Consider the following 22161-nt stretch of genomic DNA (forward strand, 5'->3'; position numbering starts at 1 on the left):
TCGGATCCCACCTAGTCCCCATGCTGCATATATCCCTTCTTCCAGGGGTCAGTGCTGCCTCCCTAAAAATGCAACTCTAGGCAAATGCCTTGTTTGCCTTGTAGTAAATATGCCCATGGACACAGTAGTGACACAGGGGCAAGTGAGAGAATCACTGAGCACAGAGGGACCTTCACGAGTATGTAGAACAGCCTTTCTCAACCTTTTTATCATGAAGGACCCTCTGAAATAACTTTTTGGCTCCAGAAAATCTTTACTAAAACTTAATTACAGCTCACAGTAAATCAGTGTAATGGTCATTGGGAAGAATTCCCTCTTACAGATAGCTAAAAAGATCAATAGTGCCAGTGGGCACTTGAGTGAGAGGCAGAAATTGCTTATTGCTCAAGCAGGGGCGGACTGACAACTCATAGGGCCCCCGGGCAATAGGGGATCATGGGGCCCCTGTGTACTTGCCCAAACTCAAAAAAGCCTATGAAAAACGTACCAGGGGCATCTCATTGGGCCCCCTACTGACCCTGGGCCCGCGGGCAGTGCCCGAGTTTCCAAATGGTCAGTCCGCCCCTGTGCTCAAGGAACCCCTAGCAACTCCTAGAAGAACCCTGGTTGAGAAACCCTGGTATAGGGTTTGAAGGTTATGAAGGCTTTAGTGCATGAAGACTGCAGAGTCTGGGCTTTCTGCTTACTCGAGAAGTGAGTTCCCAGAGAATTCTATTGCAGGAGCCATTCTTTAACTTTTTCAGATTTTTTTTTTAGAAAACAGAGCCGCTTTCTAATTTATTTTAAATGGCTTTGCAGTGAAATGGTAAATACCGTTGACACTCCATCAAGGGTGCCAGCAGAAGGCACATAGACTACAAGTCTGTTTCTCAACCAGACCATAAATTCACAGGCATATGGCCTTATCTAAAATGGCTGTGTAATTTCACAACACGGTATGGTTCTTGTGCTTTGTGTCTGTCCCATTAATCACCAGTTTATGGAGTTTGTGTCTTGGGGAAGAGGGTGTGAAAGAATTAGGTTGCATACTTAAGAAATAGACTTCGTGTGGCATTTCCTGAAGGAAACTGGAGATCATTCAACCTTTCCTGCTGCGGGATAAAGATAGACAAAAGGAATCCATTTCAGAGTGGCATAACTATTCCTGAGAGGGAATCAAATGTGGGCATTTATCATAAAGAATAACTGAGCCGGAGCAGTCAAAGACAAACATGCCACTTATGTGTTTAGATTAAGTGACATGATCCAGGACTCAGAAAAAGACCATTCAGGAAAAAGGCACTGCAATAAAAAACATCGTTATTAAGGCTTTTTTTTTTTTTGTCTCGCAAAAAGCTGAACAGAACAAATACACTTATATACTTTCAATATTCAGATCGGTTATAACTGATAAATGATATAAAATACTACAAATGTATAAAAAAAAAAAAGGAACTGAACATATTTTCTTTTTTAGTTTATTTCATAGTTTTATTAATTGTTTTTGTTTATTCTTTACAAAAACATATAGACAACAACATTCGTGTATGGATGTGTTTTATTTTTTATTTCTTTTATCTCCCTCGCTTTTTCTTTTACCTGCAAGATTTGTTGTTTTTTTTCCACCTCATTTTGATATAAGTCAAAAATGATGGATGAAAAGTCAACACTAAAAACTGCAGGCCGCTTGGATTAGGTTGACCCGGTTAGACCTTGCTAAGTAGTCACGACCCTTTCCTGATATTGTTGTTGTAAGATGATTTCAGAGGGAGTCTAGTACAAAATGAGAAAAACTCAGTTGGGTTCTAAATTCTCCAAGTAACCTTAAACCCTCTTTTTTTTCCTTAAATTATTGGTTTCCACCAAGAAAACCTACAGCGCCAAGTATTTTTTTTTTCAAAATATGTCTCAACCTTTACACTTTGTTGTTGTAAGTCACAGTCACTCGCTCCTTGTGACTCAATGTCGCTTCTATGTACTTCCTGCCATGTTTGTGCTGAAGACTGCGCTGGAATGACTGGATCCATCATTGGTCGTAGGTGGGTGGTTGTGTGGGTGGTTTGGGAGATGTCCTTTCAATCAGTTGTGCCCAATGGTGGATACTGGCGATAAACCCTCTTAGGGTTTGGGCTGCTGCCTTTCTAGTATGGCCTTAGGGTCATTTCCACAAATACATTTAGAATAATAGGTGTCCAAAGGAATGCACTTTTGATGGTAGATTAGGAGGCGCTTATTGAGAATGACGAGTATTATCAAAACAACGCGTGCTGCCCCTGGAATGACATCGGTCACTTTTCCTTCGAAAACCTGGAAAATATATAACCGGCATGGAAATCTTTCCTACTTAATAGCGTTCAGCAACAGCCGTGAAGAAGGGAGAGTCTTTCTTCCCAAAACACGTTTGATGTACTTCTCATTATTCTCAATAAATGCCTCTTAATCTACTATCAAAAGTGCGTTCTTTTGGACACTGGGAACTCCTTGTTTCCGATTATTCCAAAAGTACTTCCTGCCAGGGGGAGTACACGATAGACGTCACATAATTGTCACATGACCGCCCACTCCAGGAGTACGTGGTTTCTCATCCTCGAAGATGAAAAAGCATACTCTTGTCCTAAGTTAGCCCGTGTCAGGAGTACTGTCACGTACTTGATAGGAGACTGAAATGACGAGGTCGGCCTCACTTGTGTCACTAGCCCTGACCCCACTGGAGGTGGAACAGAGGGTGTCTAGGGACCAGGGGGACAAGAGCGCCAGTAGATGTTGCTTATGGTCTTGCAGATGATGACCTTGGAAGACTGATGAACCTCCAATTCAGGCACAGTAGTAACATGCAGAGCTGGTATGGTAGATCGCCAGGTGTGCACCAGAGCAAGGCAGGAAGCAAGGGTGAGAGACAGGAGCAGTGTCATAGGAATATCCGGGGTCATCAACAGGCAGACAGCAAGGTACAAAATCAGAAACAAAGCCGAAGTCAGGAGCAGAGCCGAAGTCAGGAACCAGTATCAAGCAGGAGAGTAATCAGAGTCAGGTCATGAACAAGCCGGGTCAGCAACAAGGGAATCACACAGGAACGAGCAGGAAACGGGGGGTGCTGAAGACCAGTCAGCAGTCAACATGGGCAGAGACACCCTTTAAATAGTCCGTCTGGCGCCAATCTTCGCTGTGCGTGTGCACGTGCGTGTGCGCGATCGCGTATTTCCGTGCGCATGCGCATAACCAATCACTCTTCCCCAGATGTTTCTATGCGCATTTCTATTTGCAGTTCGTCTTACCGGAAATCCCTTACAAGTACAAGGTCCCTCATCCCCAATGGTAAAAAAGCACATGTGCACCCCTGTTCCAAGTCAAGCCCATGTAAGAAGTACATGGTCCCTCATCTATAGTGATAAAAAAGCCCAAGTGCGCCCCTGTCCCAGGTCAAGCCAATGTCAGGAATACATGGTCCCTCACCCCCAGTGGTAACAAAGAGCATGTGCTCCCTAACCCAGACAAAAGCACGCACACTGAAGACGTGATATAATGTTCATATCATTGCCCATATAGAAACTACATAGTCGCTCTTTTAGTGCCATGATAAAGTGCATGCATGCCCCATATCGAACTGAGGCACACGGGCAGGGGTGGCTACAGTGGGGGTCCACATTTCCCATCAAACAAAAGCATCACCCATCCCACCACCCCATTAAGCTTTTTGTTCAATTGTAACACCAAGTACTCTCCGTAAAAGGGGTGGACTGACCATTTGGCACTGCTCGAGGGCCCGGGGTCAGTAGGGGGCCCCACGAGATTCCCCTGGTACCCTTTTCATAGGCTTTTTTGAGTTTGGGCAAGGACACAGGGGCCCCATGATCCCCTATTGCCCGGGGGACTCATGAGTTGTCAGTCTGCCCCTGCTCCGTACATTCACAGGTAGTGCACATAGAAATACAAGAGAAAACATGGGCATGAAATTATGAATATATTTCATGTTTGAGACACCTAGCTCCAAATTTACAAAAAAAGGGATTGGTTTTACATCTATGTGCGCATTCATGTATGTGTTTTGGGGTGCTAATTGGGGAGGGGGGGTACCAATATTAATACATTGCTAATTGGCCCTAAGTATGCTTCCATGCAGTAAATAACAAATTTGATCCTCAACACACTATAAAGTGTACATGTGCTGGTGATAACTGTCCAAGAGGAGAATTGTCTCACGTTGGAGTCATTTTCTTTCTCTTCTTGTATCTAAAGAGCAGGAAGTATAGAGAAAACTCTTGAAAGGGATGAAGATGATAGATATAAAACAGGTTTTAATCATTATGGAAAAAATATATATATTCGAAACTGAAAAACACTTTTTAACCCTTTAACCACCACAGTCAACACTGGTTTTCATTATTTGTCTTCTACATGAATAATCTACGGAGGAGTTACCTAGTAGTCTGTTTTTTTTTTCTTAAAGAACCTCTTTAGACATGCTCATTACTGAAAATGTTTGTTGTCTCCTCATTCCGGTATTTTAGAACAGAAATTCAAGACATCGATAGCAGTTCCAAGTGTTGTGGCCTAGTCAGCCAGAAACCAGAAGATGTAGACGAGGATGAGGAAGATGATCTAGAAGAAGACTATGAAGATGGAAGTCTAACAGGGAAGTCACAAGATGAAACGGTTTCTCCAACAATGGAAACCCAGGAAGCATATGAGGAGGATGAGGAAGATGAAGAACCCACATCCCTTAATATGAGCTTTGACCACACACGAAGGTCAGTTTTCTCTTTGAAGCTCATTGATGTCATGTTTGATGTTTGTGACCCATTTATGTGTTACATTGCCATTGCACCAATACTAATGGAAGCAAAGGTTGCCTAATAGCTAACAGTCACACAGTAGCCACATACCGATTCCATGTCATGACATCTAGTAGAGCTTACAAAATTTACTTTTTTTTATAACGACATAATCGCTTGTCATTGTTCAAGGTTTTACTTGAAAAATTCTCCAAATACATCATTCAGCTAAAACAAGATAGACATTTTCAGGCTTTTGAGGAACATTAAAGTGGAGAAAAAAAATTCTGGTGCCTGTCTGGGTGACAAAAGATCAACATTTATCAGATTGAAATAATAAAAGTTAAACTTAGAAAATAGAAAACTTGAAGCAGAGACAAAATGGTGCCTACAAGAACATTTTATATCTCCCAGATGGCACTCGAGGAATCCCAGTTGCTGTCACTTTTTCCTTGGTGTTGACCTCAGCTTGGACCTAAGTCTTGTCCCTACTGATGTTAAGCCTGGCCTAAGCCATTCGACAACAGTACCAATCTGTTGTCTGCTTAGGCTCTGGTATTGAGCTGTTAAACGACATGAATGTGGTAGGAATAGTTTGGACAACTTAATGTCTTTTGTTGCATAGGGAGGGTCTGTGTTGCTTTCCTCTAGATCAGGGTTCTCCAAAATGTTCAGTATGAGCGCCACATTGTGCATTTTTCCCCCCCCTTACATCCTGGAGTGCCCATCAGAGCCCCCAGTTATATTCAGGAGTGCCCAGCAGAGTCCACCTGTATATCCATCCCTGTGTGCCCAACAGGGGAAGGAGGAGGGAGCATGTATGGACTGAGGAACTCTGGTCCATACATGGAGGGGAAGGGGGGGCTCTGAGATAGAAACTGGGGGAGGATCACGTCTGGCTGGGAGTGGATGCACCAGACTCCATGTTAGGATACACAAACTGATGCCTATACTGCCACCATTATTTTCATGGAAAAAATTGTGCAGCAGGCTAGATGCAACCCACGGACTGTAGTTTGGAGATCGCTGCTCTAGACCAGAGGTCTCCAAACTTTCTAAGTAAAGGGCCAGTTTTCTCTCCTTCAGGCTTTGTGGGGACTGGACTGTGGCCAATGTGAATAGAAAATGCCCTGGCATCAGTTAGCATAAAAAAAGCCTCATCATTAGCTTTAATGGGGGAAGTACGAACCTATTGTTGGTATGAATGGGAAAAATGGTGCCACTGATGGTTTCAGTGGGAGGAATGATGTCCCATCATTGGTGTCAGTTGGTGGAATAGCACCCCAAGGGCAACCAAAGGGCCACATCCAGCCCTCAGGCTGCAGTTTGGAGACCACTGCTCTGGACCAAAGCTCCAGGATTTTTGAGAGGCTCATTTTGATAGACATTAATGGTTTCTCGAATTAATTAACTATATTTTGTACCTTTATACCTTTAACCATAATGTTACTTCCAGGGGCGGACTGACCATTTGGAAACTCGGGCACTGCCCGAGGGCCCGGGTTCAGTAGGGGACCCAATGAGATGTCCCTGGTACCTTTTTCATAGGCCCCATGATACCCTATTGCCCGGGGGCCCCATGAGTTGTCAGTCCACCCTTGGTTACTTCCTTCACTCCTGAGCATCTAACAGGAGGTGTTTTAGTTATGAAAATGTTTGTTTTAGATAGCATAGGCCCAAATTAGTTTTTTTTTGTTTTCTTTGGCCTTTTGGGAGAAAGCGAGATTTTCTTTTGCTTTCTGCCTCAGACACACAACAGGATCAAAGAGGAAAAGTCTACAAAGTGAGGGAAAATCCACTCTTAGACAGCGGTTATTGGAAGAGTTGTCGCCGTTGGACAATTTCCCCTTACTTCACTTCCAAAATTTTGGATTTCCCATTACTTTCTGTACCAGAGACAATGGTCACAGGGAGTAAAAGGGAAAGCTGATCTCCTTATTGGGGCCAGGGTTTTAACACTTCCCACACGCTATCAAAAATTAAAAAAAACCTGGGATTTACTTATACTTTAAAAATAAAAGATATTTAGCTAGGGCCACAATTACTGCGTATAAGAAATGGCAAAACCATTGTGGACATGTGGTCATTAGCAGGCCACAATGTATCTGACCTGCGTTAGTTGCCACCATGTGTGTAGACAAGTTGGCCAGAGTTGGTTAACCCTGTGTTGACTGGTTTGTATTTAGCGATCACACATTTAGTAGATCTCATCTTCTAGCAAAGCATAAAAAAAACAATATAATATTTAACAATATGTGTATTCTGTACCATTCATCGTGTTAACTGTATCTAGTCATTTTCATGTGTGGCTGTCTTTGTCTTTAAGGGGTTTTCCACATTCAGAGGATTTTTTTGTTGTTGTTGTTGGTTTGTACACATGCTTGTGCAGCATTTACTAAATATATTTCCCACCTTTGGGTATAATGCTCAGAGTTTTCATCAGAGTTGTCATGACTATTTTATTCCGTGACCCTAAGCTTTAAGTATGGTTTGTTTGGTTGTTTGTTTTATGTTGCTCTCTGCTTAAACCTTTCCTGCCCTCCCTGGCGTAACTTTAAAAAGTTCTGAACACCGGGGGCGGGAAAGATCAGCCAATCACGTTACCACTTGTGATTGGCTGCCATGTTGGTCGTGTAATTGAGAGCCTTTCCCATTGGCTACTGACATTAATGGGGACCAAGAGCTGTCTTTCATAGCTTGGTCTCTGTGCTTGGAGTGTGCAGTGAGCACGCTCATAGAACAGAAACATCAGCCACCCCAACAATGCATATGTGTGGCACGTGGTCATTAAAACCCACCCTTTTGCCATTAGGAGGCCATAAAGACATGAAGGGGACCTATAATGGTTTTCCAACAAAATGAGCACGTTCATAGAACAGAAACATCAGCCACCCCAATAATGCATATATGTGGCACGTGGTCATTAAAACCCACCCTTTTGCCATTAGGAGGCTGTAAAGATGTGAAGGGGAACTATATTCAGTGGTAGACTGACAACTCATGTGGCCCCCGGGCAAAAGGGGATCATGGGGCCCCTGTGTCCTTGCCCAAACTCAAAAAAAGCCTATGAAAAAGGTACCAGGGGCATCTCATGGGTCCCCCTACTGACCCCAGGCCCTCGGGCAGTGGCCGAGTTTCCAAATGGTCAGTCCGCCCCTGACTATAATGGTTTTCCAACAAATTGAGTTAATATTGTAACATTGACCTGTAATCTAGGTACGTAATTTATGAATGATTACTGTATATTTTATAGAGATTGCAAGTGCCCATCCATATGTCAGGGGAATGTGGTCATCATTCCTGTTTAAAGCCCAAATGAATCAGCCAAATACATTCCACAAACATCAAAATAAAAGGTCTTCAAGGTCCTACTGTTTGGCAGAAAAGCCTGTCCCTATCCGGCATACTACAGAGAAGGACCTTTGCTTTCTGTGTGGAAGCAGTGGTTTCTCTGCAAAGGTTCCACATGCCGCCCTCTGCTCAGTTAGAACTGGATCTCTCCAATCATCAGGGAGCATGAACTTGCTGATTGGAGTGCTCCAGCTCTAACTCAGCAGGAGGTGTGGCAGACTTCTATAGAGCGACCTCTGGTTTCCACACAGAGAGCAAGGGTTCTTCTGTGCAGCATGCTGGCAGAAGATAGGCTTTACTACTCAGGCTGCTTTTCAAAATAAAAACTGTAAGGCTTTGTTCACCTTGTTGTATGCATCTGCATATGTAATGAATTTTTCTTTCTGCCACCATGTAAAAAAAAACCTATAGTTTCCCTTAAAAGTACAACTTCTAGGCAAACGGCTAAACACACGGCATTCTTTTTTTTTTACTGCCCGAAGGATTTATTATTCTCTATGGGTATTCTTGTGATTTACACACCTCAACCACTCTACTGATTCTTGGTTCAGCCTTGCAGCTTCCTGGACCACCTGCTCTCTAACTGGATGGGGGTCATGGTGCTGTTCCAATGTCCAATGAATAAGATGGGGAGGTGATACAGGAAATGTCATTTCTGAACCAGATAATAGGTGTGTCACCTGACTGGCTATGCAGTGGGGTCAGCATGAGTAAATTGTAAGCATTGCTTTAAATAATTGCAAATCCTTTAGAGGGTAAACCCAGTGCTGCGTTGGTCTCCAAGTGGTGGGATGACGTGATGTCATTCCCCCTCCAGCCAATGAAGAGGCCTGAAGACCAGCACTCCAAATGCTGGCACAGGACCTTGGGACAGGTAAATATGGAGAATAGTTCCACCTTAAGACTTGGTAGTCTTTGTCAAGAGTAACTTTGCACTGTACTCCATGGTAATGAGCTTACAGTGCCGGCTTGGTCTCCAAGTGGCGGGATGACGGCCTCCTGTGCATGCGCAGGAGTGATGTCATCCCCCTCCTGGCCAATGAAGAGGACTGAAGACCGGCGCTCCAAATGCCGACACAGGACATTGGGACAGGTAAGTATGGAGACTTTAGTTCCTCCTTAAGACTCAGTAGTCTTTGTCAAGAGTAACTTTGCACTGTACACCATGGTAATGAGCTTACAGTGCCGGCTTGGTCTCCAAATGGTGGGATTATGGCCTCCTGCGCATGCGCAGGAGTGATGTCATCCCCCTCCCAGCCAATGAAGAGGCCTGAAGACCGGCACTCCAAATGCCGACACAGGACATTGGGACAGGTAAGTATGGAGACTTTAGTTCCACCTTAAGACTCGGTAGTCTTTGTCAAAAGTAACTTTGCACTGTACACCATGGTAATGAGCTTACAGTGCCGGCTTGGTCTCCAAATGGTGGGATTATGGCCTCCTGCGCATGCGCAGGAGTGATGTCATCCCCCTCCCAGCCAATGAAGAGGCCTGAAGACCGGCACTCCAAATGCCGACACAGGACATTGGGACAGGTAAGTATGGAGACTTTAGTTCCACCTTAAGACTCGGTAGTCTTTGTCAAGAGTAACTTTGCACTGTACACCATGGTAATGGGTGTACAATGCAAACAGGCAGAGAAAATAAAAAAAAATAAATAAAAATTAAATGTCTGCACAAAAGAGTGTACAAGCCAATCATTTTGAAATTTTTGAAAGTGAAAAACCGCCACCAGCGTGTCCTTTTATTCCACTAAAAATCCTATGGCCTTCACCCATTACTGACTGCCTCCTTCCATGCATGCGGCTTGTGTCTGTAAATTCCCATTACATGTGCATGCGTAGCACCAGATCCTGTAGCAAATTTGCACCATTGGCTAGCCTGAATGGAATAGCTAATGAAGGGTCATCCCCTTCCCCTCCCCCATGGTCATTGGTACAGGTGTATTGAGGAGGAAGATGCCCGTCTGTTAGATGTGGAGCAAATTCCGAATTTTGGGAAGGGGCTGGACCTTCGAAAAACAGCAGAGGAAGCATTTGACGCAAAAGATGTGTTTAATTCCACCTTAGACTCTGAGGCAATAAAAGAATCACTGTACAGGCAGGCAAAAACCCAGGTAGGTAAAGACTACAGAATTATTTTACATAGCTTGCCTCGTTAACTATATTTATACAGCTTTAATTAATACAGTATAGTGTTGTTTATACATACATTGCAGAAATTGTAAAAAAAAAAAAAAATTTAAAAATGCCATTTTTTTATTCTTTGCTTTCAAATATTTTTTAAATTTAAAAACAAAAAAAAAAAGAAAAACCTCCAAGAATTTGCAAATAATTTCCCATATTTTATTTTCACAAATTAATATAGACCCATATGGGTTCAGCTCAAATTAATTACAGTTCCCTTTGAAGATTAATTAATACAGTATAGTGTTGTTTATACATACCTTGCAGAAATTGTAAAAAGAAAAAAAAATTAAAAATGCTATTTTTTTATTCTTTGCTTTCAAATATTTTTTAAATTTAAAAAAAAAAAAAAAAAAAAGAAAAACCTCCAAGAATTTGCAAATAATTTCCCATATTGTATTTTCACAAATTAATATAGACCCATATGGGTTAAACTCGAATTAATTACAGTTCGCTTTGAAGATTATGCAAATTCCCACCCAGTTTGGGTATTTTTGACATAACATCAATCATCTAATCAAAATACATTCTCAAATAACCACATTTAATTTTCCTATCGTAATGAGTTAATTAATTCCTCTGTAGCAGCGTTATAGACAGATGAATTGAAATAGGAAAGCATTACAGCAATTAAAAAAAAAGAAAAAAAAAAAAGCCTAAACCCAAATGAAGCTAATTGCAGAAATTTGGTGGTGCAAGTCACCAGATATTCACACTAAGTTCTGCAACTTTTCATAGCCGACGAGGAAGTAAAATGCTGGTTTTGCAACTTTGTGTTGTCTTCTGTTTCAAAGCAAATCATTTGCATGTTTTTGTTACGTGTCGGCTAATTTTGCTCAATGTACTAACTGTCTGTGTTCAGTGGTATGTGAATAATAAAAAAAAAAAAATATTACCAAATAAAAAAAAAACTTTAACTTGTAATATGTCATGAGTAAAAAAAAGATATTGTATTTTATACCAAACACACAATATGCTTGAAACATATTGTTACATTTTGGAAATATTCTTGCTATTGAATGTGTGTATAACTGATGTTCTTCAGGGGCGGGGTTTAGAAGCGCTTAGTTGTTAATCTATTTAAATAACTATAAAATTATTTTTCATGCACAAAACTGTTTTGAAGGCTGAAAAAAAGTGCTCTCTAACAAACGCAACGAACTTGTTAAATCGGGAATCTTCTTGTTATTAGATATTTATAAATCTAACTGATGTTCTTCAGGGGCTGGGTTTAGAATGGCATAGTTCTTAATTATTTTTAAATAACTATAAAACTATTTTTCATGCACCAAACTGTCCTGAAAGCTAAAAAAAATATGCTCTCCAACAAACACAATGAACTTGTTGTTACATCAGTAATCTTCTTGTTATTAGATATTTATAAATCTAACTGATGTTCTTCAGGGGCGGGGTTTAGAAGCTCTTAGTTCTTAATCTATTTAAATAACTACAAAATGATTTTTCATGCACAAAACTGTTTTGAAGGCTGAAAAAATGTGCTCTCTAACAAATGCAATGAACTTGTTGTTAAATCGGGAATCTTCTTGTTATTAGATATTTATAAATCCAACTGATGTTCTTCAGGGGCTGGGTTTAGAATGGCATAGTTTTTATTTTTTAAAATAACTATAAAACTATTTTTCATGCACAAAACTGTCCTGAAGGCTAAAAAAATATGCTCTCCAACAAACACAATGAACTTGTTATTACATTGGTAATCTCCTTGTAATTAGATATTTAAAAATCTAACTGATGTTCTTCAGGGGCGGGGTTTAGAAGCGCTTAGTTCTTAATCTATTTAAATAACTATAAAATTATTTTTCATGCACAAAACTTTTGAAGGCTGAAAAAATATGCTCTCCAACAAACACAATGAACTTGTTGTTACAATCTCCTTGCAATTAGATATTTATAAATCTAACTGATGTTCTTCAGGGGCGGGGTTTAGAAGGGCATAGTTCTTAATTTTTTTAAATAACTACAAAATGATTTTTCATGCAAAAAACTGTCCTGAAGGTTAAAAAAATATGCTCTCCAACAAACACAATGAACTTGTTGGTAATCTTCTTGCTATTAGATATTTATTCATCTAAATGATGTTCTTCAGGGGCTGGGTTTAGAAGTGCATAGTTCTTGATCTACTAAAATAGCTCTAAAATTATTTTCTTTTTAGACCAAACTGTTCTGAGTGCTAAAAAATGTACTATCTAATAAACACAATGAGCTTGTTGTTCCACCCGTGATCTTCTTGCAATTCTATGTGTGTATAACTGATGTTCTTCAGGGGCTGGGTTTAAAAGAGTTTAGTCATCATTCTATTTAAATATATATATATATATGTATATATATATATATATATATCAGACAATGCTGTCCTGAGGGTTAAAAATGTATTCTCCACTCTAACAAACACAATGAGCCTGTGTGTGCATTCATAATCTTCTAGCTAATGGATGTGTATACATGTTCCTCAGGGGAGGGGTTTGGAAGAGCATAGTCCTCGATTTATTTAAACAGCTATAATAGCTATATATATCTACAGCATCTCCCAGAAGTGAGTCCCCCCCCCCCCCCCCTCACATTTTTGTAAATATTTGATTGCAAAATCATTACTCTTTAAATGGTTTTATAAAGAATAAGGACTATCCGTTCTTAAACGCAGCCCCTGAGGAAGGTCAGTTGTATACACGCCCAGGAGCAAGAAGATTACAAATGTAAAAGAAAGCTCATGGTGTTTGTTAGAGAGTACATTTTAGCCATCAGGATTGTGTTGTCTATTATAATATATATATATATACAGTATCTCACAGAAGACACACAAAAGACCAAGTAGTCCATTGAGTATGCCCTTTTTTCTTTGCTTTTTATATGCATTTTTGTAAATCTTTGATTCAATCTTTTCATGTGACAACACTGAAGAAATGACACTTTGCTACAATGTGAGGTAGTCAGTGTACAGCTTGTATAACATGTAAATTTGCTGTCCCCTCAAAATAACTCAACACACCGCCATTAATGTCTAAGCCGCTGGGAAGAAAAGTGAGTCCACCCCTAAGTGACAAGGTCCAAATTGGGCCCAAAGTGTCAATATATATATGCCGCCATTATTTTCCAGCACTGTCTTAACCCTCTTGGGCATGAAGTTCACCAGAGCTTCACAGGTTGCCACTGGAGTCCTCTTCCACCCCTCCATGACGTCATCATGGAGCTGGTAGATGTTAGAGACCTTGCGCTCCTCCACCTTCTGTCTTCCACTCCTCCATGACGTCATCATGGAGCTGGTAGATGTTAGAGACCTTGCGCTCCTCCACCTTCCGTCTTCCACTCCTCCATGATGTCATCACGGAGCTGGTGGATGTTAGAGACCTTGCGCTCCTCCACCTTCTGTTTGAGGATGGCCCACAGATGCTCAATGTGGTTTAGGTCTGGAGACACGCTTGGCCAGTCCATCATATTTACCCTCAGCTTCTTTAGCAAGGCAGTGGTGGTCTTGGAGGCGTGTTTGGGGTCGTTATCATGTTGGAATACTGCCCTGCGGCCCAGTCTCAGATGGGAGGGGATCATGCTCTGCTTCAGTATGTCACAGTACATGTTGGCATTCATGGTTTCCTCAATGACTTGTAGCCCCCCCAGTGCCGGCAGCACTCATGCAGACCATGACACTCCCACCACCATTCCTGACTGTAGGCAAGACACACTTGTCTTTGTACTCCTCACCTGGTTGCCGCCACACATGCTTGACACCATCTGAACCAAATCAGTTGATCTTGGTGTCATCAGACCACAGGAGATGGTTCCAGTAATCCATGTCCTTAGTCTGCTTGTCTTCAGCAAACTGTTTGCAGGCTTTCTTGTGCGTCATCTTTAGAAGAGGCTTCCTTCTGGGATGACAGCCATGCAGACCAATTTGATGCAGTGTGCGGCGTATGGTCTGAGCTCTGACAGGCTGACCCCCCCACCCCTTCACCCTCTGCAGCAATGCTGGCAGCACTCATACGTCTATTTCCCAAAGACAACCTCTGGATATGATGCTGAGCATGTGCTCTCAACTTCTTTGGTCCACCATGGTGAGGCCTGTTCTGAGTGGAATCTGTCCTGTTAAACTGCTGTATGGTCTTGGCCACCGTGCTGCAGCTCAGTTTCAGGGTCTTGGCAATCTTCTTATAGCCTAGGCCATCTTTATGTAGAGCAACAATTCTTTTTTTCAGATCCTCAGAGAATTCTTTGCCATGAGGTGCCATGTTGAACTTCCAGTGACCAGTATGAGAGAGTGAGAGCGATAACACCAAATGTAACACACCTGCCCCCCATTCATACCTGAGAACTAACAAGTCACATGACACCGAAGAGAGAATATGGCTAATTGGGCCCAATTTGGACCTTGTCACTTAGGGGTGTACTCACTTTTGTTGCCAGCGGTTTAGACATTAATGGCGGTGTGTTGAGTTATTTTGAGGGGACAGCAAATTTACATGTTATACAAGCTGTACACTGACTACGTCACATTGTAGCAACGTGTCATTTCTTCGGTGTTGTCACATGAAAAAATAGAATCAAAGATTTACAAAAATGCATATAAAAAGCAAAAAAAAAAAAGGGCATGCTCTTTGTGTGTCTTCTGTGAGATACTGTATATATATATATTATAATAGACAACACTATCCTGATGGCTACAATGTACTCTCTAACAAACACCATGAGCTTTCTTTTACATTTGTAATCTTCTTGCTCATGGGCGTGTACATAACTGACCTTCCTCAGGGGCTGGGTTTAGGAACGGATAGTCCTTATTCTTTATAAAACCATTTAAAGAGTAATGATTTTGCAAGGGACAGACGTTTAGACGAACGATTTAAATTGAGAGGGAAGCTTGTGATAGGAGAAACACGGTGGATCTCATTGATGACCTCACCGTTTGAAACCCTGGTTGCTTGGCCACCCTGCTGATCACCTTTTTTTTTTATTCATTAATTGGGCTGATTTACGAAAAAAAAAAATTATAACATTTTTCCCGTTGAAAAATGACTGTTCGCTTAGCTTAGTCAACATGGTAAAGAAATGCTCACATGGAATACCAAATCACATGTAAAGGAAATGTAAAAAAACAACAAAAAAAAAAAAAAAATTTTTTGCATGGACATGATAAAAGGATTTAACTGAACGCAACCTCAACAAATTCAATAGGCTAAGCCAGTGGTGGGCAACCTTTTTTTTCAACTGAGCCAAATCTTGCCAAAACCACGATTGAAATTTATTTTGAGAGCCACATTTTTAAAACTGAAAATACATCCCCCATATAGTAATTCATCCCCCATAGTAATTCATCCCCCATAGTAATTCATTCCCCCCCTATAGTAATTCATCCCCCCTAGTAATTCATCCCCCATATAGTAATTCATCCCCCATAGTAATTCATCCCCCATATAGCAATTCATCCCCCATAGTAATTCATCCCCCATATAGTAATTCATCCCCCATAGTAATACATCCCCCATAGTAATTCATCCCCCATATAGTAATTCATCCCCCATAGTAATTAATCCCCCATATAGTAATTCATCCCCCATAGTAATTCATCCCCCATATAGTAATTCATCCCCCATAGTAATTCATCCCCCCTATAGTAATTCATCCCCCATATAGTAATTCATCCCCCATAGTAATTCATCCCCCATATAGTAATTCATCCCCCTATAGTAATTCATCCCCCATATAGTAATTCATCCCCCATATAGTAATTCATCCCCCCTATAGTAATTCATCCCCCATATAGTAATTCATCCCCCATAGTAATTCATCCCCCATATAGTAATTCATCCCCCTATAGTAATTCATCCCCCATATAGTAATTCATCCCCCCTATAGTAATTCATCCCCCATAGTAATTCATTCCCCATAGTAATTCATCCCCCATATAGTAATTCATTCCCCATAGTAATTCATCCCCCATAGTAATTCATCCCCCATAGTAATTCATCCCCCATATAGTAATTCATCCCCCCTATAGTAATTCATCCCCCATAGTAATTCATCCCCCCTATAGTAATTCATTCCCCATATTGTGTCAATTCACTTACCTTTGCTCCGCGCGTTCCTCTCGTTCGTCACGCTGCCCCGCCTACATCCTGACAGCCAATGTTTGCCACGCTCCGCGGGCCGGATTAAAAGGTCCGCCGGGCCATAGTTTGCCCATTGCTGGGCTAGCTGCAGAGTCCTGACTTTTGGGGCGGCCGCCCGAGAGGAGGGAGGGGAGCTGGCGCCCGGCACACAGAAGAGCCGCATTTTAGTGTGTAAAGAGCCGCATGTGGCTCGCGAGCCGCGGCTTGCCGACCACTGGGCTAAGCGAACATTCATTTTTCAAAATGAAATACCGTCCCATTAGTAAGTCAAACACCACTAAGCAAAAGTATGCCGAAAAGGATTTCTGACTTTACCCCGACATGGTCAGAGTGAGGTCTACAAAAAAATTTTTAATACTGTATGTGGTGCAGGATGAAATTTTGTATTTATTTATTTATTTACTTATTTATTTATTTATTTATTTTATAAGTGTACCAACATGTTCCAAAAGGCCTACCCAGAGCACAGAACCATTGTCGGCATACTATGACCCACCAAAGGACTTTAAACCCAATGTTGTTGGCATAGTCACAAAAAAAAAACCCCAAAAAACAAAAAAATTTGTACCCATCTTAAGGTCAATTTATTCACAAGGCAACCACTATATTTTCAGGACTGTAGGTGGAGAACATAAAACACCACCCCAAACGTGCGCTCTCACTTCGACTCACAAATCGAATAATAATAATAATAATAATTATCCAGATGTTATCTTATTATTACTACATTTTTCTTCCTGTTAAATGTTATTTTCTTTTTTTTTTTTTTTGCCATTATTTACATTTATTTTTTTTTTCATTAAGTATTATTTTTTTTATTTCCCTCTTTGCAGGCTTATGCAATGATGTTATCACTTTCTGAAAATGCTTCACTTCATACTTCTTCCCACAATTCCCTGGACGCGTGGTTAAACATGGCAGGAGCAGCATCAGAATCTGGGACTTTTAACCCTATGAACCATTTGTAAAAAAAAAAAAAAATTAATGAAATAAATAAATAAATCCATATTAATGGCTAATGAGGCTTACGCACAATTTGAAATGTTGCAATGTCACCCCTTTTTTTTTTTAGACAAAGGAAGATAAAGTGAAGGCATCGACAGGGACACCTAGGTCTTTTTGGGACGTAAATGGCTGGATGCTTTGATTTTGCAACTGTTCGGTCAAGTTTTCAACATCTTTCGGGGGTCCTCTCCAAAAAAATTAACCTCTTTTTTTGGGGGGTCAGGTCATACTGTACATGTATCACACTGGTCTTGTTGTTCATTTCCCTTTTTTTTTTTAAAAAAAAAAAGAAAAATACAACATGAATATGCATAATCTGTCTATCTCAAAACCACTAGGAATATTTTAGTTGGCAAAAAAAAAAAAAAAAAAAATTTTAGATACCCACATAATGGGTGTAATTTGTCATGGTGAAATTTCTTTGTAATGCAAAGCTGTAGTAAAAAAAATAAAATAAATAAAATCCCAATAATATCTCAAGTTGAAGCAAAAGTTCACCTATGTGCCTGACACTGAGTGACTGTACGAAAAAAAAAAAAAATATATATATATATATATATATTTTTTTTTTATTTTTTTTTTTAAACCAAATTAATGACTTCAGCTGTGAAATCGGATATATATGCTAAATTAAGAGGTGTGAACACACTTTCCTACAGCAACTGCATTTAAATTTAAAAAAAAAAAAAAAAAGATTTTTACTATGCGACATAGTAAAAATTGTTAAGCAGTTAAAATATTTTATAATTTAATCTGGAAAAAAAAATCTATAAATGGATAAACCATAAAATCTTCATAGTGGCTTTTCCCAAATTTGACTTGGTTATGGAAAAAAAAAAGGTTGCCATATTAAGATCTGTTTGTAATGCATAAGATATGGCTTGGGTAAAATTAAGTGATTGAAAGTTGATTAATAAATTAATATCTTTATCTATATATCTAAATATATATATATATATATTTATATATATATATTATAAATATATATATATATATATATATATATGTAAATATATATGTATATATATATATATATATATATATATTTCTATATATATAGATATATATATATATATATATTTATATATATATATATGTGTGTATATATATATTTATATATATATATATGTATACACATATATATATATGTGTAATATATATATATATATATATATATATGTAATATAAATATATGTATATAAAAATATATATTTATATTACACGCATATATATATATATATATATATATGTGTGTGCGTGTAATATATATATATATATATATATATATATATATATTTAGATAGATAGATATAGATAAATAAATATAGTGGTTATTGTTTTTGACCAGATTAGAAGGAAATAAAGGTCGTTTTCTCTCCTCCGAAATGATGTCTGCACTCACAAAATGTACATTTCAAATTATTTCAAAACAAATGAAAAAAAAAAACATTTCTGTCATTATCTGATGTAGCTTGAAAGTACTTAAAGCTGCTTGTACAGTCATTTTATATGACCCTGATCATTTTAAACTCAACATTCCTTTTTTTTCAGTAGCATATATGTTGGGGGAAGTTGAATTTATTCCTTTTTGTTTTGTCTTTTAAATTATTCTTCAACGGGGCCAATTAAAAAAAAAATAAAAATGATAAATATAAAAAAAATTTAAAAGTAGTCTAAAAAAAAAAAGTAAGAATAATCTGTATATATGATGTAATTTGCCCCTCTGGTCTGTTTCTTGTTTTTTTTTTTTTTCTTCTAATACAGTATTTTTGAATTAGATTTCATATTTGTGAAATGTTAATATAAAAACAACTAGTGAAGGACCAAAACAGAGTAATACAGTTTTGTGCTGTACAGTTTTAAAAGGTGTTAGATGACTACATGTGCCAAATAAAGGTTAAACAAATTTTTGGTTGTCATTTGCAGATTACAGCTTTAAAGTATCAAATTCATAAACATCTTTTTTTTTTTTTTTTTTTTTTTTTTAATCGATACATTTATGAAGCTGTGATCAACTGTCATTTTTTTTTTTTAATGACTACCATAACTGATATTGCTGCGGTGTACCGGACAATCATGTGTTTGTATTTTTTTTTTTCCTAATTATGTTTTTGCTTAAGTATTATATTTATTTGTTTTTACTGTTTAGGGGGAAAAAAAAGAGACAACTCGTGTCTTAAAATATGATTTTTTTTTTTTTTTAAATGGTTCACTTAAGCAAACTGTAATGTTGTGATTTTAAAAGAAAAAAAAAATGTCACAATTACACAAGGATGAGTGCCATAGAGCTGAAATATGTCACTGTCTGATAACTCGAAAAAAAAAAAAAAACTTTAAAAAGCACTCTGTATTGTACTGTATAAAAAAAAAAAAAAAAGCACTAGACACCTGGTTGAATTAAATATGTAAATATCTAGGATTGTGCAAAAAAAATGTAGTGAAAGAATGTCTACATATCCGTTGATCTGAGGCTTTAAAAGCCGCATCATTTGACAGGGGCTGAGTCAAGGCAGTGATGATCCGCGTCACGTGTTGTATAGAAAATATATGTTTGCAATTTCTTATCTTTATGGCATTTCATTGTATACACTGGAGGAGATTTAAATAACCCAAAATATTTTTTAATGTTTTAAGACGCTTGATAAAATGTTTTGGAAGAACTTGAATCATGCTATGGTTCATCTCTTGGTGAGGACAGACTAAAATTTTTCGCAAACGCTTAAAAGGTCCAGGATACGTCTTCCATTTTTATATGGCGTGTTATTGCAGTTATCAAAAATAACACCATTTTTTTACTTAAAAAAAAAAAAAAATCTAAATTTGGTCATTATTTCTTGCATGTTAGCAATTTCCAAAAAAACTAGCTAAAGAGTAAGCCATGTAACCATTGGTGAGACTTGCCGTGGAAATTATTTCCACCATGATAAGAAGTTCCTGTCGATTTTTTATGGCACCCCAAAAAAAAAAAAAAAAAAAATGTGTGCATTAAATTAAGCCCATTTTCATAAGACGTTCCTGTCGATTTTTTTATGGCAATGCCATTGGCCCAAATCTGCAATACCCCCAAAAAAAAAAATGTGTGCATTAAATTAAGCCCATTTTCATAAGATGTTCCTGACGATTTTTTTATGGCAATGTCGTTGGCCCAAATCTGCAACACCCCCCAAAAAAAAAAAAAAAAAAAAATCTTGTGCAATAAATTAAGCCCATTTTCATTTTTAATAACTATTTTAAGACTTTTAATATTTTAAAACTATTTAAATCAAAGCACTTGGTTCAAATCTGTCGATGTTTTATGGCAATGCCATTGGCCCAAACCTGCAACACCCCAAAAAAAAAAAATGTGTGCATTAAATTAAGCCCATTTTCATAAGACGTTCCTGTCGATATTTTTATGGCAATGCCATTGGCCCAAATCTGCAACACCCCAAAAAAAAAAAATGTGTGCATTAAATTAAGCTCATTTTCATAAGATGTTCCTGACGATTTTTTTATGGCAATGTCGTTGGCCCAAATCTGCAACACCCCCCAAAAAAAAAAAAAAAAAAAAATCTTGTGCATTAAATTAAGCCCATTTTCATTTTTAATAACTATTTTAAGACTTTTAATATTTTAAAACTATTTAAATCAAAGCACTTGGTTCAAATCTGTCGATTTTCTTATGGCAATGTCATTGGCCCAAATCTGCAATACCCCAAAAAAAAAAATGTGTGCATTAAATTAAGCCCATTTTCATAAGACGTTCCTGTCGATCTTTTATGGTGTTGGCCCAAATCTGCAACCCCCTCCCCCCAAAAAAAAAAAAAAATCTTGTGCATTAAATTAAGCCCATTTTAATTTTTAATAACTATTTTAAGACTTTTAATATTTTAAAACTATTTAAATCAAAGCACTTGGTTCAAATCTGTCGATGTTTTATGGCAATGCCATTGGCCCAAACCTGCAACACGCCAAAAAAAAAATGTGTGCATTAAATTAATCCCATTTTCATAAGACGTTCCTGTCGATTTTTTATGGCAATGCCATTGGCCCAAATCTGCAATACCCCCCCAAAAAAAATGTGTGCATTAAATTAATCCCATTTTCATAAGACGTTCCTGACAATTTTTTTATGGCATTGGCCCAAATCTGCAACACCCCCCCCCCCAAAAAAAATAAAAAATCTTGTGCATTAAATTAAGCCCATTTTAATTTTTAATAACTATTTTAAGACTTTTAATATTTTAAAACTATTTAAATCTAAGCACTTGGTTCAAATCTGCAACACTCAAGAAATGTGTGTAAAATCAAGGCCAATTTTCATTTGAATAAATATTTTAAGACTTTTAATATTAAGACTTTTACTATTTTAAGACTAAATAAATCAATGCAGTTGGCCCAAATCTGAAATACCCCCAAAAAATCATGTGTGGTAAAATATGCCAATTTTCATTTGAATAAATATGTTAAGACTAAATAAATCAATACAGTTGGGCCAAATTTGCAATACCCCAAAAAATCATGTGCGGTTAATTAAGCCAATTTTCATTTGAATAAATATTTTAAGACTTTTAATAGTTTAAGACTAGATAAATCAATGCAGTTGGGCCAAATCTGCAACACCCCCCAAAAAAATCTTGTGCATTAAATTAAGCCCATTTTCATTTTTAATAACTATTTTAAGACTTTTAATATTTTAAAACTATTTAAATCAAAGCACTTGGTTCAAATCTGCAACACTCAAAAAATGTGTGTAAAAGCAAGGCCAAT

The 22161-nt window shown here is 38.3% G+C and overlaps 1 protein-coding gene across 5 annotated transcripts in view; it reads left to right on the forward strand.

The window, feature by feature from the left end:
- PRDM16 (PR/SET domain 16) overlaps positions 1-17415 on the forward strand; it is a 135138-nt gene extending 117723 nt beyond the window's left edge. For 4 of the 5 annotated variants that reach the window (XM_089656638.1, XM_089656639.1, XM_089656640.1 and 1 more), the window contains 3 exons: positions 4488-4727; positions 10044-10218; positions 17241-17415. In XM_089656638.1, coding sequence (XP_089512764.1) covers positions 4488-4727; positions 10044-10218; positions 17241-17375 — 550 coding nt within the window. In that variant the 3' untranslated portion in view covers positions 17376-17415. The remainder of the gene's footprint in view (positions 1-4487; positions 4728-10043; positions 10219-17240) is intronic. The other variant, XM_089656642.1, reaches the window with a different exon arrangement.
- The last annotated feature ends 4746 nt before the right edge of the window (positions 17416-22161 follow it).

Source organism: Staurois parvus, unplaced genomic scaffold, assembly GCF_062004578.1.
Source record: "Staurois parvus isolate SC_StPar_1 unplaced genomic scaffold, SC_StPar_1.0 ptg000924l, whole genome shotgun sequence".
Taxonomy (NCBI): Eukaryota; Metazoa; Chordata; class Amphibia; order Anura; family Ranidae; genus Staurois; species Staurois parvus.